Source organism: Meles meles, chromosome 8 (genome assembly GCF_922984935.1).
Source record: "Meles meles chromosome 8, mMelMel3.1 paternal haplotype, whole genome shotgun sequence".
Taxonomy (NCBI): Eukaryota; Metazoa; Chordata; class Mammalia; order Carnivora; family Mustelidae; genus Meles; species Meles meles.
In genome coordinates, this window is record NC_060073.1 from 72,675,168 (window position 1) to 72,694,526 (window position 19,359).

A 19,359-nucleotide genomic window follows, 5' to 3' on the forward strand; every position below is an offset into this window, starting at 1 on the left:
AAACAATTTGTTTCTTAAGTTGTATAAAAGGAATTTTTAGTATTCTATCCTTCCCACATCACGCACATGTTAAAAGAGTTACATGTGGCACATTAGTACCTGTGCTCCTGATACAGGACCAAAGGGGTTTGGTGGTCTCATGACAGGCTGGCTGTATATTAAGGTTGGCTGCGTCATTACAGGTACACTTCCCATTTGAGGAGGCTAAAAAAAAAAAAAATTATTAAGTTAGTTAATGTCGATTAACATTTTGCTTAAGTAGTAAACAAGAAGAATGGCAGGAATGGAAAGTACTAGTATTTTAACTCAAAGGAAAAATTCTTGTAAATACAAGTAAGACTGACAGCCATAAATTCCCAAGAGATTTTTTTAGTCTTTGATGTATATACTTCTAAGGTTAAAAAAAAAAACAACTTAAATTTAAGCAAAATTTAAACCTTACTACAGTATGGCAGACAAAATTTTAACCAATTCAAAATTTTCAAATTTGCAATTTTAGACATAGGAAAACTTGAAACTGCAAAATGGCTAAGATATTTCAAAATAAACTACCTTTGAATGTCAAATCAAGTTCTTATGCCATTATGCAAGTGATCCTAAGTGAATACAGTTGTTTCTTTGAAGTGGTTTACTCTCAATGGTTCTTTCCTTTTATTTCATCTATTGTTAGGGAGAACCAAGAATAGGCTTAAATAACACATGAAGAAATTAGTTCATTCTTGAGTAACTGAAAAGTGAGTCTCAACCAACCATCTCTTTGTTTAAAAACTACTACTCCATGGTATAGAATTAACACAAATAAGTAACCAAATAGAACATACACACCATGGTATGATTTTGGTTAAAGTACCATACTCTATAATCTTACCTTTCTACAGGTTCTACCTTTCAATTAAACTCCAGAGCTACTTCCATAAAATGTAAATAAAGAAGTAGCACAGCAGCCACAGTAGCAAAATCCCAAGGGATGTGATGCTGCCTCCTATTAGTAACAGTTCCTCAACCACATACCGGGGTTGAAGCCATTACCTTCATTTCTTATCTAAAAGTGAGTCTTAGAGAGTTGGGAGAGTAAGGGCAGTGTAGACTGGATTGTGGGCAGCTTAAAAGTAAGGCAAGTATTTCTGTATGGTAGTAATTAATCTGTCATAGGGAAGTTTCTCTGGCCTATACTGGACTAAATTTGCCCCTACACAATTCAAGAAATGTTAATTCCTCTCTTCCCTTATAGTATTAAGGTTTTAAGACTTCAATGGTTATTAATGTAAGGGCACACAAAGGGATGGAGATAACATTCATATTTAAACGAGTTTGTAATGAAGTATAAAATACTAAGCAAAGTTATGAGGGGAAAAAGAAGCCAGGTAATACTATGAACATTCATAAATGATATCTACTGTATAATGACAATTCTAGAAATATTTATGAAACCAATGTTATGATACAAGATTCTATGTTAGGCACTAAAGTGCACCAATTTCTTTTTTTAGTAACTGTAAAAAGGCATGTTAAATATAAATCAATCTATTTTCAAAAAGTTTTGTCTGGAAAAATACTTACAATTCCATATCCTATCATGCCTGTGGGTGTAGTAGCAGGATAGGCCATTACAGGGGGTGCCTGACATGGTGGAGAAAAAATAAACAAGGATGTATAACTCATGTTACGTCAGTTGAGTTCAAGGAATCAATAGAATAGTTCCACTAAAAAGAATTGCTAAGACAGCTGTGATTAAATGTGACACTTAGGATCATTAATAACTGTGTCAATTAATGCTCAATGAAAAAAGAGTGTCTTGAAATTAGCAGAAAAGCAGATCAGAAAAAAAAAAACATTTAAACTTAGATACAACAGTGATCTAAAATTTCAACGTGCTTTTTATAGCTTTAAAGATCTTCAGATTTAAAAAAAAAATACTGAATGTTCTAAAATTTGAGGTCTATTGCTATTACAAAAAATGTTTACCCAGGGGTACCTGGGTGGCTCAGTTGGCTAAGCACCTGCCTTCGGCTCAGGTCATGATATCGGGTGTCCTGGGATTGAGCACCGGGTCAGGATCCCTGCTCAGCGGGGAGCCTCCTTCTCCCTCTCCTCCTTGTTCTTGCTCTCTCTCCTTCTCTCCCTCTCAAATAAATAAATAAAATCTTAAAAAAAAAAAAAAAAGTTTACCCAGAAAAAGTATTAGTGAATGTCTTCCTAGGTGCTTCAGTATTTTGAGCAAGAAAAAAAAAGTTAAAGATCCCAAATCAATTAATAATCTGATCTTTCAAAAAATTTTTTCTGAAGAACTCAATTCACTTTTTTCAAAGAACCTCAAAGATTTCAAAACACTACTGTGACTATTTTTATGAGGCACACAGTTTTTATACAGAGTACGTGTATTAGCACTTCTTGTAATTTACTCTGTATATTATTTAAACAATCTTCTACAAAGCACCAATTTGGAGGAGTAAGAAATTTTTAAATCTGTTTATTCTTAAACACTTAAAAGAACTACCTAGCCCCAAGATGTTTAAAGTTCCCCTCCACCTTCTACCCTACCTCAAGCTTTCCATATATACACAATGTGAGCACAAAATCATTTTAGATATATTTGCTGTCTTAACAACATCCCGTGTGTGTGTGTGTGTGTGTGTGTGTGTGTGTGTTATCTTATAATGAAAACTGAAACTGAATACAGGAGAAAGACCAATAACACTGCTGAAATATAAAAAATAACTGAAATTACACGGCAATTTGAACATATGCGTGGAGCAGTTAAATGAAGCATAACTAAAGTGAATAGTTAAAAGTTTAGTATTTGAGTGAGCATGTAGGACTTATTGGTCTCTCCCTACTTAAAAACTGAGAGCTGCAAGAGCAGTAGACAAACTGCCAAGTACAGCGGAAGCCTGTAAGATTTCATGCAATTGTTATTTTCAACATTACAACAATCAACATTTCCCTTCATTCAGAAATCATCAAGTGCATAGTGGCAGCACAGATACACACACAGACACCCAGCCATCTGGCAGCAAATGGCAGAATGTTAAGCAAGAAAAAAAAAGTCTGTATTTCCCATGCCACCATCAGAATCAATTCTGCAACACATCCATGAAATCAGTAGATGCTAGAAAGAATTTCTGGCACATTGAAAATCTGAATGTGAAAAAAGTAATAGCTGGAAGGTTATGAGATTCTGCTACAGCAGTGGTTAATCGCATGCCAATTTATTGCAAAAAAGGCTAGGTTTTGGTCACTTACGTATTGTGGAAAATGCATGCCATTCTGTTTTTCCCAGGGAGAACAATTACATAATGCAATAACACTGGATTAGAACAAATACTTACACAACAGAAAATACACAGAGAGCATTTTAGTTCACATGTACATTCACTAACTACCTAAAATCCCTTGTATTTCCGGTATCTAATGGAAGAACACCTATACTAAAACACTATCAAGGTTGACAAGGGAAATTTAGTCTCCAACATAATCCCCTTACATATCTAATAGTTTATGACAAGTACCATAAAACATAAAATCAGTAGTGTCAACACTGCAAAATTCAGTGTGTCCCATAAACAGGGTTGCATCATATGTCTACCACTCAGGAAAAAAGAAAGCAATAATTCAAAGAATTTGTAGTATAATATCATCATACAGATTAATAAAAGACCAATGAATTTTTTAACTTAAAAAAGCTCAAAAACCTTGACAGTGTTTATGGATTAATAAAAAGGTTAGAAATGTAAAGAAATGACATAAGCAGCAGTTTATCTAAGTAGTGAATCACATCACCAGCCCTCTATGTTAGTCATTAAAAAGAAATTCTATTACATACATACATACAAATATTTTAAGAAAATTCTTAAGAGATGACACACAATGACACAGCTGCATAAATATCATCAACTTACATACAAATTCTACTGGTTAAATGCCTATTACATTCTGATAGTCAATCTTAAGTGCTATCTATAAACTTCTAATATTTCATATAGGTTAATACCAATTTAATACAAAATAATAAAATATTCAGTGTATTTTCATATCAGCATTTGGATTTTTAACAGTCTTCATGTATTATCAATGTGTAATTCACACCAAACAGTATAAAATCCACTAACCTAACCTCTTGTCATCCCCTGGTCAGTGAAGTTTGTTATAGTGCAGATAAACCCAGATTCAGAGTCAGAGGGAATGGATTTCAACTAAAATCTGCTTTCTAGATGTTTTATACTTACAAAAGAGAAATTGCCTAACTTTATTCTTATAATTGGGATGCTATCAATTTAAACTTCCCCAAGAATGCAGTGTTAACAGACTCAAGATAGTGAGGATACATGTATGTGTAAAAACCTAACAAGCTAATTAAATGCAAGGATTTATTAGTAATGGCAGTGACCTCTATTAATGAAAAAGTGTTGCCTTAAAAAGGTGGCTAAATTAAAAAAAAAAACAAACAAAAAACAAGTTGGCTAAATTTTTATTTTTCATCTAAGAAGACTAAATCTAACAAAACTCTTTAGATAATGTCACAAATTTTATTAGCACATTATTTTTAGCTGAGCCCTGGTAATTTTCACATATGATTAAGCCCAGGAAAAACAAGGTGGTGCTCTGGAAGTGATTTAATACAAGAAAGTGGCTATAAGAGGGATAACGGTGGTCTTTAACAACAGGAAGGCTACAATGTGTAGCCTGTGTAATCAAAATGCTATTTATTTCCAGAATATTGTTAAGAAAGCTTGTTTTAAATTTTTCTTTAAGAAGAAACTGGTTTGGGGCGCTTTGGTGGCTCAATGGGTTAAGCCTCTGCCTTCGGCTCAGGTCATGATCTCAGGGTCTTGGGATAGAGCCCTGCGACAGGTTCTCTGCACAGCAGGGAGCCTGCTTCCCCAGCTCCCACCTGCCTCTCTGCCTACTTGTGATCTCTCTCTCTGTCAAATAAATAAAATCTTTAAAAAAAAGAAGAAGAAGAAGAAGAAACTGGTTTTCTCTAATGTGGGAAAACTTCCCGCACTGGTCAAAGAGCAGCTAAGGACAGGGGTAGAGCCATAAAGCTACTCTGGGACAACCATACCTTATAGTGATTAAAAACATTAGCAGAACTTCTTCAGTACTAGATGCTAAATAGTTACTTGGCATATACAATTAATCCTCATTTTTCATACATTCTATATTTACAAATTTGCTTACTTGCTAAAATTTGTGATACCGAAAATTAACATTTGTGGTGCTTTCAAGGTCACTGACAGACATGCATGGAGTGGTGAAAAATTTGTTGCCTAACACCTTCATTCTCAGCTGAGGCTGAACAAAACAAGATTCTGCCTTGTTTCAGCTCTGATACAACAATGATCAGAGGGATGGAGAACACAGGGAATAATGCAGTATACTACTGCAAGCTCTCCGGCTATGGAGCCAGCTAGATAGGGCTGGATTCTTAAGTTTAGTGCTGTAGGCTCAGGTAAGTAAATCACTTAACTCTGACGAACCACATTTTCTTTTCTGTTTAAAAAAGGGAGGGGGGGGCATCTACTAGAACAAGTATTTTTTTAGGATTTAAGATAATAATGAATGTAAGGGGTATATGTGTGTATGTGTGTGTGTGTGTGTATATACATACACATATAGGCAACTCTCCTTATTTGCTGCACCTATGTTGTTAAAGTAAACCAATACTAAATCAGTGAACCCTGAACCATTGCCAGAGGAAATATGTACACATGTACATGTGAGCTTAGCAATGGTTCAGTGTTTAGGGGATTTTAAGAATATAATTATAGCATGTAAGGAAAATCAACTCTATGAACTATTCGACAACATTAACAAAAACCAAACACGTACAGTTTCTTTACCAATGGTGAGATCAGAAAAACACTAATGATTTTATATTCTAGATAAATACATAATAAATTTGAGATCAGAAGTAGAGGGTAATGATTAAAGAGTTTAAGCTCTGCGGTTTAGGCTTCCTGTATTCTAAAAATCCACCTAATCACTTAAAAACCCTGGGATCCTAGGCATATTATGTAATAACTCTGTGCCTCCACATGTAGTTAATTTGAGGATTATAGAAGAAAAAGTCACACATTATTTATTAGAATGATGGCTGGCACAAAGTGACCCTTAAAATAAATGTTGGCTACTAAAATATACTTGGCAAATATAGTCAATCAGCTTCCTTAAAAAAAAAATAAAAAATCACTTATATACCTAAAACTCAATAAACAAATCTTCCCACTTACAGCTATCACTTTAAAAACATTTACATGTTATTCTCCTAAATTAGTCATGTTACTGTGAGCTTTTTCAACTCACCATTGTTGCAGCATTCCAAGCAGTTGTTGGTGCAACCTTTGGCTGCCAGTTAGATCCTCCAGTCAGCTTCTTTTCACCTGGCTGACTCCAATTTACATCACTTTAAATAAACATCAGTGAGAATGTTAAATGTCTATAATTGTAAAGTTTCTTTACTATATACTTAGATTGAACAAAAAGCATTTAATATGCCAATCTGACAGGTCTACACAAACTTTTGAGATGAAAGCCAAATCCACCTCTAAATGGTACATGGGAGAAATAATACATATAAAACACTCACTTCTTAGTAGTTCCATTTCCAATGCCAAGATCTACAATAGGAAATGAAGAAAGCATTTAAAAACTAGACTCATTTTTATAATACAATTAATTGTGAAGAAGATTAAAAGAATCCAAAGAATACTTACTGCCCACCAGGTTGGCTAAGGATGAATCCAAGTCATCAGATACTAACTTGTTAGGTGGGAGTTTGGCAACAGGAAGACTCTGGTTCTGAGAGGCCACTGTTGGTTTGAGAAGTCCACCTAGTTCATCAAAGCCTTAAAGTTACAAACAGATGAAACAAGATTTGTAAGGGACTTTATGGTGCTAGCTTTCTACAGGAGATCTCTGCCTTTTCTAATTGTTCGTGTGCCGGAAAAGTCCTCCACGACGTTGGGCATTAATTAATGAACTTTAAATGAAAGAGGGAGAAATTCACCATTTCAAAGTGAACTGACTGAAAAGATCTGTCATGTCTTATTTCATGACAAAATTATATTAAGGTTGGGGCACCTGGGTGGCTCAGTGGGTTGGGTCTCTGCCTTCGGCTCAGGTCACGATCTCAGGGTCTTGGGATCGAGCTCCACATCGGGATCTCTGCTCAGCAGGGAGCCTGCTTCCCCCTACCCTCTGCCTGCCTCTCTGCCTACTTGTTGTGATCTCTCTCTCTCTGTCAAACAAATAAAATCTTTTTAAAAAATTATATTAAGGTTAAAGGGAACAAGCAAGAAGCATTCAAGTAAACAATTCTTATTCCAAAGTTGTGAAAGAGAAGGGAATGGAATTGAATTCTCCCCCTTGCTGGCAAGATGTTCTGAAGACTCACTTATACCTGAAGAAATACAGACAAAAAATACATCTCTGTTCCTTTGAAAAATGTTTCGCCTAATAAATATTTTGTAGACCTTTATACATTCTTCAGAGTAGAGAATGTAAAGTATACGTAAACCACAACATTAGAAGGAAGTAAAAATGTACCATTTGATTATCACTTTTCTTCTGTCTAAAAACAGTTAACCTAAATTATACCTAAGAAATTGCTAACCTTATGCTCCAATGACATTAAGCCATCTACTAAACTAGGACATTGCTTAAAAATGAAAATAAAATAGATCCCTTAAGGTTCTCTACCAAAGTGAGGAAAGTGAATCCAATCAAACAAATCCAGTAAAGGACTCAGTAACATGATCCAGGACTGATAGAGAATTTGAAAAACAAAGTCACCAAAAATGGTGGTGTACAAAATATGAGTAGCTGATCTCTATTTACTTTATCCTTTTTCCCAGAAAAACAAACTCAAAAGGAAAAAGCCAAATGCATCCAAAAATGTAATTATAAACCTACTAGTGCACAGAGAAAAAAAATTCTTGGTCCATACATACTCTTTATAAGATTCCTTACTTTTTGTATAATCGTATATTATAGACTCAAAAATACCTCAGTACGTTTCTTCAAATGACTTGAACTTATTTACTAATCAAAATCAAAGGTCATCCCATGGTAAGAATAATAAATTTTATGGAAACTCTCAATATTTACAAACTTCAAATTAACAAAATACTAAATGAAAACAAATGGAAACCTGGCTCTACAAATTTATGTAAGTCCTAATTTTAAGACAAATGAACAAGCATACTACAGAAAGAACCATCCTTAAAATAACAAAAAGCCCCCACAGCTCTGGTACTTAATACATTCTAGCTGGTTAAGCACCGACTGTCTCAACAAGTCAGGTAGCAAATGTTTTGTTTTTCCTACTTTTCAAAAAAGCCAATTTCATTTCAGTAAAGGTGAAAATTGTAATGACTACAAAGCACAACATTCTACACATAACCATTAGCAATTTACCAATCTAATGTGAGCAAGATCTCATTTAGCTCTAGGAGAAACAAAATCCTCCCAGAATCAAAACTGCCACTAAGAAAAGGGTAACAGTTAATAATCCCTTGAAGTTCTTCTCATCTAGTAGCTGGGAGAAGAGAAACAACTTCACTGGCTACCCCAATTTAATCTATTTACATATGTTCAAAAGATATTATTATCTGTCCTTGCATAGAATCTAAATGAGAACATTATAGTAATGTTAACAGAACAATTTTTTCTTACCCCCAGAATCTACAATAACGTTGGTGGATTTATTTCCAAACACAGACTCAAAGTCAACATTAAGGCCAGCTGAAGGATGTGGCTGTGCAACTGGAGATGGAGTGAATCCTAAGGAAAACCAAAGTGGAAAAAGCTCAATTCTTTAATACATCTACATTTACAGCTCTTAATAAGGACGACAATAGGATGGAAAAAGCAATAAATTCCCCCAATGAAAACCAAGGCCAATCCTTCAAGCAAAAAGTTTCTTAACACTACTCCATCTTTTTGTGGTGATGACATTTTTCTGTAACAAAATCATCCTACTGACAAAGAAAACTAACAAAAGAGCAACTGAAGTTGTACTACTAAGTTTGTTTCATTACAAAAGTCGAATCTTTATCTTTTTACCTTAATTTTGTGTACTGATGATTTTTAAAAAACTAAACACATCTAAAATTCCAGGACTTTGCATGAAGTAAAATATATACACAATGCAAATGATCACTCGGTAATGAAGTAAATATTCTACGGTGTTTTAAAAATATCTACTTAGAGATTCTATTTAGATCCTGGAATCTTCCTCCCCCCCACCCTGCCAAACTACTCACCTTCCTTCCACCTTTAAATTATTAATTAAATGCAATATGGTTTAAGTTCATTTGAGAAGAGGATTCTGAAAGTTACAATGCATTAACCCTTAGGTTCCCCCTTTAAAAGTAACACTTTAGATCTATCATGAGTATTCCATAGGACAACAAGTTTTTAAAAATGTTCTTATTCCAAGGGCACCTGGATGGCTCAGTTGGTTAAGCTGCTGACTCTTGGTTTCACTTCAAGTCATGATCTCAGGGTCCCAGGATCAAGCCAGAGTCCAGGCTCTGCCCTCACTGGGGAGTCTGCTTGGGATTCTCTCTCCCTCTGCCTCTGCCTCTTCCTCTGCTTCTGCATGCACGCTGTGTACACTCTCTCAAATAAATAAATCTTTTTTAAAAAGTTCTTATTCCATAATTACTTCTTAAACCACTCTTAAAAACAATGGTCAGGGGCTGCTGGGTGGCTTAGTTGGTGAAGCACCTGCATCTGCTTTAGGTTCAGGTCATGATCCCAGAGTCCTGGAATTGAGCCCTGCATTAGGCTCCCTGCTCTGTGAGGAATCTGTTCTCCCTCTTTTTCTGCCCCTCCCCTCTGTTCCAGCATGCGCTCTCTCCCTCTCGCTCTCTCAAGCTCTTTGTCTCTCTCAAATAAATAATAAAATCTTAAAACACCACCACCACCACCACCATGATCATACAATGAGAACACAAACACTATCAAAGTATAAAATAATTTAGTATATAAATCTGACCATTCATCAAGAGGTTTCTAGATTTCTAGGCTTACCAGTTTAATAACATTTTATTTTTTTAAAAAAGATTTTATTTATTCATTTGACAGAGAGAGAGAGAAGCATAAGGAGGGGAAGCAGCAGACAGAGGGAGAGGGGGAAGCAGGCTGCCCACATAGCAGGGAGCCTGATGCAGGGCTCAATTCTAGGACTCTGGGATCATGACCTGAGCCAAAGGAAGATGCTTAACTGACTGAGCCACCCAGGTGCCCCTAACAACATTTTAAAGTGTACAAGCTGTTTAAGAATTACACCATGGGGGCGCCTGGGTGGCTCAGTGGGTTAAACCTCTGCCTTCGGCTCAGGTCATGATCTCAGGGTCCTGGGATGGAGCCCCACATTAGGCTCTCTGCTCAGCAGGGAGCCTGCTTCCCCCTCTCTCTCTGCCTGCCTCTCTGTCAATCTGTGATCTCTGTGTCAAATAAATAAAATCTTAAAAAAACAAACAAACAAAACTACTATCACCATCTCAAAAGGAAAATTCAGAGACCCCCCCCCCAAAAAAGATGAACAAGTTCTGAGTTAAGGTTAACTGTATAAAATAATCATGACATTGAACTGCCTACTCTTTCACTTCACCAAGGCCCAGTGAAAACTCCACCAATGACCATCAATAATTCATAGATTAACATTTAGAAATGACTGCCTGGCAGAGCAAATATCAGAAGGATGATAGTAAATTAACTGCATGGTACAAGATGAAGAAGCTTTGGGGACAGAAAGGCATTCCAAACACCGTCCAGAAAAATATACTGTTTTGTTAAGGGATTTTAGAGGTAGTTCCATAATAAATTAGATCTCATACTTTCTGTGAAAGTAACTTCTACTATTTATTAAACCCTATGAAACACTAATGCAAGAGCTTTATAAACAGTGTATTATTTAAACTTCACAATAACCCTATGAGATAGTCATTATTATTCTCATTTTACAGACAAGGAAACAAAGAACTTAAACAATGTTACTCAAGGTCAAAGATTTATTAAGTAGCAAAACCAAGACTTAAACCTCAGATTATATGATTTCAGAAGCTTTTAGGGGTTTTCAGTTTATCCCAAGTGTTTCATTTTATGTAAACTAGTAGGCAGAAAAAGAAAATTGTATTATTACAGCTATAGTAATTATATTTATTTGCTATTAAAGTTTCTATGAACTTCTTGAGCTTCTCACTGCAAATGCTGGGCCAAAAAAGTGAACAACCATAGCAGTTTTAATAAAGTCTAAAAGCAATGAAAAAAGTGTTCAAGGCTATAACTGATGATTAAATAATAACAAATATAAAATGATTTGCATACACAAGATAGTCTTCAGTAGTAGTTTTAATGATAATTCTACTTACCAGGCATAGCGCTAGATTTTATATAGTCATATATGTAAATCTCATGACAATCCTGTAAGTTATTCATAGGCTTAAGAAAGGTCAAATACTTGTTTCAAGTCACAAAATGTAGAACTGGAATTCAAATGCAAATTCACTGAATTCTAAACACATACTTTCCATGAAATGCTCTCATAATTTCCATTTTTAAATCCTTTTAATCATGCCCAAGTCTGCCAGTCAAGAGCCTCATTCTTCACTTGTGTCAAACCTACTTTTCAATCCCAACTGAAGTAAGGTAATCAACTCTTACGCACCAAAATGAAAAAAATAAAATCAGCTGGATTTGGGGGTTTCATTATCACTGCCCTGGCCTAGAGCATGTTTGGAAAGACAGAAATGAATATCAAAATGGCCATGCCTCTCTGGAAACTGTTCCCGGTTTCTTCTGCCTTTGCATAGTGCTGGAAAAGCACGCCTGTTTCCAGGAGAATCTCCCTACATCTGTGCCACAACTGTTTAAGTCAAAATTATTTAGTGTTCTATCACTATACAAAGAGCTTTAAATTCCATAAGCTTGTAATAATAAAATGTTTTAAGCTCCTCTGAAAACGTGAACCTTTTGAGTATGGATTGAAGTAGGGAGATGACAAGTATACACTCACAAAACAATCCTGTGTTTAATTAAGACAAACAAAATTAAGGGGAAAATGATCTGTTCCTCAAAAGCGAGTGTATTTTTTCTTAACCAAATTAAAAAAAAAAAAAAAAAAAAACCAAACCAACCAAAACCCTCATTTTAAAGAGAACAAAGAACTCCCTCCTGCGTAAATAGATAAACTTTAGAGATACAATTACCTACCTCCAAATAAACCAGCTACGGTAGAAGGCTCATGGCACATAAGGGTAGTATTAGGATAAGCTTGAGTGCCACAAAAAGAATCTGACAAGGCATACATAGGGCGGGGGGGGGGGGGGGGGGGGAGGACAGAAAAAAAGGAAGAGAAAAATGAGGAGGAACAGTTAAGAGTGGAATGGAATAATTAAAAAACAAATGAACAAACAAAACAAAGACAGGAGAGTCCAAGCTCTTAGTGTTCTTCACATTACAACTTATTTTAAAAAGCACTTAAGTCTCCATTATGAATATTCTATTTAAATCATAACCAACATGTATTTCCTTAGAGAAATAAGCAGCAGTTGGCTTTTTAGTCAATATTAACATGTCTTCTGATGCCTTCTTTTATAGATGAGTAAGTAGGCCTGAACAAGGTCACAGACATGGCATATCTGGGATCATCAACCCATTCTTCTTGACTTGTAACTGCTTTAATGAGGACAAGCTACTTTGTACACTGGGGTTCACATCATCAGACCAATGTCCTACTCTGAATGAGTTAGAGGGTGTCTATGTAGCTGTTCTCTGATTTTTCTCGGTCGTTCTTAATCCTAGAGCAGAGGTTGGCAAATTACAGCTAGAGGCCTATTTTTAATATGGCCATGTGAGCTAAAGAAAAGAAGGTTTTTATATTTTCAAAGGGTTATTTTTAAAAAATGAAAGAAAATAAAAGAAGAATATGTAACAGAGATCTTATATATCCTGTAAAGTCTGAAATATTTACTATCTGGCTCTTTACATAAAAAGTTTGCTGACCACTGTTCTATAGAAGCACTATCCAAAAACAGAAATGTTTTATAAATCTGCTCTAACATGGTAGACACTAGTCACATGTGCCACCAAGCAACAGAAACGTGGCTAACACAGCTGTAGGAATGACATACCTTGGGTGGCCCTTTTGTGCTCTAAGAAACTGTTAGAATTTTTATTATACAACCTTACTTCTCAGGAACTTTTAATGTGGATTAAAAGGCTTCTTATTATAAAGCCTCTTCTTAGGACAGACATTAGCAAACTACAGCTGCATGTCTTCGTGAATAAAGTTTTACTGGAACACAGCCAAATGCGCATTTATGTATTGTCTATGGCTACCTTCATGCTAAAATGCCAAAGCTGGTAGCTGCAACAGAGACTATATGACTCATGAGCCAAAAATATTTACAATCTGATCCTTTAAGAAAAGGTTTGCTGATTCTTGTTCTAGACTAATGGCCTAGGTTGACATGAGTGATTTACATTTTCCCATTGTAGACTCACTTTTACAAAAACGCCAAGTACTAAACAGTTAAGTTTTTGCTAATGATAAAACTTAACAGATGAATATTTTTTTAAGTATACTTTGTACTTTCATTTCTACTATTTACACGCTAAGAATTTAAGAGTTTAAATAAAGTCAACACTTCCATAAGGAAAGGACTCTGTAAAGCAAAGACACCGGACTCCTGCTTCAAGCTTTTGCTCCTATCAGCCAGGTTGTCTCAGGACATTAACTTTTCTCAGACTCACATGATCCATCCATAAAAACGGTAGTAATTCTGTTACCAATATGAGAGTTGAGAACTTGACCAAATATTCTCTGGATGTCCTTACAAGCTTACAATCACTAATTCTAGGATTTTAATCTTCAAATGCACCTACTCACCTTAGCATACATGGCCATCAACTTTACTAACTTTCTTTGCTTTTTGGTCTTCCTCTTGCCCCAACCCAAAGGCCTTAAACTTAAAAAAACATTAGGAGGGCACCTGGGTGGCTCAGTGGTTTAAGCCACTGCCTTCGGCTCAGGTCATGATCTCAGGGTCCTGGGATCAAGTCCCGCATCGGGCTCTCTGCTCGGCAGGGAGCCTGCTTCCCTCTCACTCTCTCAGCCTGCCTCTGTCTACTTGTGATCTCTCTCTGTCCAATAAATAAATTAAAAAATCTTAAAAAAAAAAATTAGGAAAAGGACATTTCTAGTACATTCCTTCTGTTAAAGGGTTTCCTTGAGAAGCATAAGTGATAATTAACTCTCACAGAAATTTTTTATATTTTTACTCTGGTTCTGTTTCAATGTGAAATAGCTACCGCCTATAGCATTCTGTCTCTCAAGGGTGAACAGAAGACTAACATACTGAAGCACATGTACTGCTCTGACCTAAAAGACAGAAATTGTAAGACCAAAAGTAAATACACAGCTGTTTCATACCCCCAATTAAAGCAACTGACTTAATGATACAAGAAGCCAGACCCACTAAATACATGCTAGTTCATATTCAATAAGTATAAAGAAAATATAAACTTACTAGAAAACCACACCCCAAGGATAACTCAAGTAACCTGTTTTTACCAAGCAAATAAGGTACAGCATTTCAAAAATTTTCTGAAGAGTAGCAAAATATGAAATTTAGTTTCAACCACTTTTTACTTTGTAATATGTTACAATGACATGAAGGAATGCCTGCAATTAATTCTTAGAATTTGGAGCTATGAGACTAGTGATATATGACGACAGCACCTGCCTTGGAACTTCCTAAAATCTCCAACTACTCTTTTCTAGTCACCTCTCTTCCACCTCCTCATATGTATCGAACAGAATGTTCAGAATGTGGCCACATGTCTATTTAGGGTACACAGTTGACTTTTAGCACGCTGCTTTAAACACAGATTTAAATTTGCATCGCCTTAAAAGCTGTTTCTCTTAGGTGAATAAAAGCAGTTTCATCATCTTTTAAGGGGTGTTCAGAATCTTTTCATGGGGCTGAAAAATGTTAATTTCAGGTTACTATATATTCATAAACTTAGATTTCCTTGTGTAACTCTGGAATGAAATTTTACCTTTTTACAGATTTTTATACCACAACTAAAGGCGATTTAGTTGTTTTCATTTTCTACTTGTCATTTATCTCCAGGCTAAGAATGAAGTGAAACCCTTAAGAATGGGACAGAGGGTATGTATGGATTTAAGACAATCTAAAATTGTACTATTCACAGTTCAAAAAAAAAGACAGCTGAGAATGATAATCATCCTCTCGCCTAAACAAAGAGGGAAAGATATAAGCACATACACATTGGTAAGTGTAAGAGATGTTACCCTATAGCCAACTCTCTGAATTAATAAACAAAACATTGGGGGAAAATGTGGTAAATGATGTTAGACAGCTTGAGTATCACACTATAATATGATGGAAAACAACACACTAAAAAAAAAAAACAAAAAACAAAAAACCCAAAAACAAAAACACCAACCCACAACTTCAAAGGAAATCTTCTTTCCTAAAAAATTTGGATTAAATAAAATTAGGGATACTAATTTTAAAATGTCACTACATTATTGTTATTTAGTTTATTCTAAAATTTGATAATAAAATCCAAAATAATTATTGCAGCGCCTTAAAAATAATTAATGAATACGTAAAAAATACTTAGGCAGTATAAACATTAATTGGAAAGAAAGGTTAAATGGTACTTTACCAACAAACATTTCATGAGTAGGTGTCCTAGTAGTAAAAGTGGATACATCTGAAGAAATGGGAAGGTGAACATCACCACTACTTTTTGTGAGGAAAGGATTTAAGCTTGGAATGGCATCATCAACAGCATCTACAGTAGCAGAGAAAGGATCTGTGCAGTCCAAGTGCATTACAGCAAAATGAAGAAAGGAAGTAAATTAATTAGTATTGTAATTAGTCAAAAGATGCAAAGTGAAAAGTAGCAGCTATATTATTGTTTATTAATCTTAAGTGCAAAATACCTAATCATTGTCATCAAGATGGAAGAACTACATTTAACATCTTTTAAAATGAATCCTCAGAAGAAAACATTTATGTGTACAATTAACATCTGTAGCATACTAAGGACAGATCTGCTCTCCAACATCAGGAAGCCAATAGGTAAAAAAGAAAATAACCAAAATGCATCGATAAAAGAGCCACCCACCCTGGACCATGTTCCCCACCCTATATGGGAATGTATTAACTTTCATGGCATACCTATGTTTATTCAAGTGAAAGATATAAACAACCAGTATAGTATGTGTGTGGCGTAAGTAAAATATCAAAAAACAAAGAAAATTAGGGGTAAAGGGCTATTTATAACATGTGGGGTAAGTCTTAAATAGGTTCAGAGGTAGAAATTTAAAAAAATAAAGATGAAGAAAAGGTCTAATGATTTAGAAACAGGAAAGGAATTTTAGAAAAATTAAGAACAGAGACAAAAGAATGGTGGCCATTTCATAGACTGGGAACCACAATGAAGGTCCAGTTAAGAGTTCTAAAGCAAAATCATTAAGGCTTTAAATGATTTGCTAAAGTAATAACAAAAGTACTATTCCATATTAGGATGGTACCAAATGTGTATTATTATCAAATCCTACCTCTAAGGTTATTTTAGAATCAGATATTTACTATACCTATACCTCATTCAAGATAATCACCATTCTAATGACTAAAAACCATTCATCATTAGCAGCAAAACTCTCCTAACCTCTACATTCTATACTTTTAACCAGAAGTCTGTTCTTGTCTACTATAGTTCGTGATGCTCACTTAACAATATGATATTAAGCACTGTATTTTACTCTAAGACTGTATGATAGAACACTAAGAACACAAAAATAGCCCAAGGACCAGCTCATTCACTACAAATACACTTTCCCCTAAAGTCAATAAATTCAAAGCAGGTGCTCCACGAACCCTACAACTATTTAAAAAAGTAAATAGCAAGAAAATATTGAGGTCACTGGCTTATACAGAATCATTTTTTAAAACTTTAAATTTTTTTTATCACACAGAACCTTTTCTAGGAAGTATTCCTACAGAACATCAATTTACACCCAAAAATAATAAAGTCTTACAAATGTATCAAAATTTACCGATACAGTATTCAAACTAAAGCGCTCATGTTCAACACCTTTCCCATCTCCCACTCCTTAATAAATGGAACGACGGGGGGAAAGAATCCAAAAAAGTAATTAAGAAATAAGAAGTAGAAATTAGATAACAAGAAAAAGGTTTTCTGTCCTAAAATACAACTATAATGATGACCACTCTAACTCCTTTCTGCGTAAAGAAGGGGATGTATTGTTTAGAGTTCATCAATTTGTTCAAAGTACTATTTTAAAATACTGAATAGTGGCATGAGGTTTTTAAAGTATATCATACATGGTTGGACCCAAAACATCTCTAGTTTTTCATGCAAAAGAAGCCATGAGAGAAGTCATTCGAAAAAATACATTCTTCTATTACAGATCTATTAGTTTATGAGAAAAGACATGGAAAAGTCATTAGTTATCTGCGGCTCTGATGAATGACTGAGTTTTACCTAAGTACTTATTATCAATCATTTTCTATTATATGAAACATCTTAGAGAAGAATATGCAGAAACAAGCAAGTGTGACTGTATTTAGGTTGACCAAACAGTTAAGAAAAAACAGTTCTTAATCTACTTGACAGAATTATTAGATAATATAGATGATGTTAATCTGTTAGTGGATACTGTGCTACTAATAATAAAAACAAATTCATTAAGATTAAAAGAAAATAACATTCCAGCTATCCCAACTTAAACTTTATTCACTAGACTGGTGAATGAAAAATAAATAAATAAATAAATTTTTTATTTTAAAAAATATTTTTCCCATTATTCCCATATTACTTACTAGAAAAGTTTTTTATGTTACAAAAGTCAAAGAGAAATAATCCCAAAAAATTGAGGATTAATACAGCAGACATATTATAATGCTGAGGTCCTAAATACTGGATACCTATATTGACACAAATTAAGTTTTCCCTAAAGCATTGTGTGTTTCATGCCAGTGGAGAGTAAAGCAAATTTAACTTCAGAATGGTTAATTCTTTTTTGCCTGAATTAAATTCTAAAATCTAGCTTAAGACATACATCAGTGTACTGAGCTGATAATATTGTTCATTTTTAGATTTGATATAACACAAAGTTTTAAAGGTGATATAAACTTAAATCTTCCCACATATTAGTATTCAACACGAAGTGCCTGTTCAGACTCCAGACCATTTCTTGAAAAATCAAAGGCTCATTAAAAATGCAGTGAGGGGAACAGAAGAGCTTGTGTTCTCTCTTTCATGTTCATTTTTAGGTGGACTCTTAAATGCCTTTTAAATAAACAGTCAGTCAAACCTTACTTCCCTTTAATTTAGCATCACTAACTACCTATGATTGGGACTACACAGCATCTCTGTGGTGCTTTATGGTAAGAACTAAATTAATGCCAAATCTGTTTTAAAAAAGTACTAACTCGGGGCGCCTGGGTGGCTCAGTGGATTAAGCCGCTGCCTTCGGCTCAGGTCATGATCTCAGGGTCCTGGGATCGAGCCCCGCATCAGGCTCTCTGCTCCGCGGGGAGCCTGCTTCCTCCTCTCTCTCTGCCTACTTGTGATCTCTCTCTCTGTCAAATAAATAAATAAAATCTTTAAAAAAAAAAAAAAAAAGTACTAACTCTGCTATTAAAAACCATTTTAGCAAATGAAAGCAAGACAAACAGAGTAAAATTTTAGGATTATCAAAAAAGCATACCTTTTATGCTATAAAAGCAGCATGATGTTAAAATGTTACATATTTCAAATGTTTAGGTAAAACTTTTAACACTTTACTGTTATGATCAGAACTTTTTACTTATATGATTTATTTATTCATCTCAATCTAACTTTAATTTCAAAAATAAAGTAAAAAATCTTAATCCGAATGTCCTGGGTATAAAAAAAATACTGACTGATTTAGGATGTATTCAAAGTTCTTGACTTAAAACACTCTTCAGGTATCCAATTATGCAGAAGTCAAAACACTGAAATTATCATCTACTCAGAAATCAATTATCTTTATATCAAAGACAAGATTTAATTCTTAAGTTGAGAGGTTCACTGTAAACATTACTGTCCTTTCCTCGTATATAATGATAAGCTTTTGGAAAAATAATGGTTTTACAGGCTGAAATTTCGTGAAATTATTCTCCCACAAAAATAGTCTATCTGCCTTCATATGAGTTCAATAATCCCAAGCCAAAACTTTTAAAATTATTAGAATTAACTATATATGGTGTCCAAATAAAATAACTTCACATTTCAGTTTCTTTGACATGTATTAGTTCTTGC

The 19,359-nt window shown here is 34.6% G+C and overlaps 1 protein-coding gene across 13 annotated transcripts in view; it reads right to left on the reverse strand.

The window, feature by feature from the left end:
• PICALM (phosphatidylinositol binding clathrin assembly protein) overlaps positions 1 to 19,359 on the reverse strand; it is a 104,488-nt gene that overhangs the window by 18,579 nt on the left and 66,550 nt on the right. For 3 of the 13 annotated variants that reach the window (XM_046017520.1, XM_046017523.1, XM_046017529.1), the window contains 9 exons: positions 15,709 to 15,858; positions 12,223 to 12,303; positions 8,677 to 8,784; positions 6,717 to 6,848; positions 6,590 to 6,620; positions 6,307 to 6,406; positions 3,244 to 3,267; positions 1,561 to 1,620; positions 100 to 204 (listed from right to left, as the gene is read on the reverse strand). In XM_046017520.1, coding sequence (XP_045873476.1) covers positions 100 to 204; positions 1,561 to 1,620; positions 3,244 to 3,267; positions 6,307 to 6,406; positions 6,590 to 6,620; positions 6,717 to 6,848; positions 8,677 to 8,784; positions 12,223 to 12,303; positions 15,709 to 15,858 — 791 coding nt within the window. The remainder of the gene's footprint in view (positions 1 to 99; positions 205 to 1,560; positions 1,621 to 3,243; positions 3,268 to 6,306; positions 6,407 to 6,589; positions 6,621 to 6,716; positions 6,849 to 8,676; positions 8,785 to 12,222; positions 12,304 to 15,708; positions 15,859 to 19,359) is intronic. The other 10 variants (XM_046017521.1, XM_046017522.1, XM_046017525.1 and 7 more) reach the window with 10 other exon arrangements.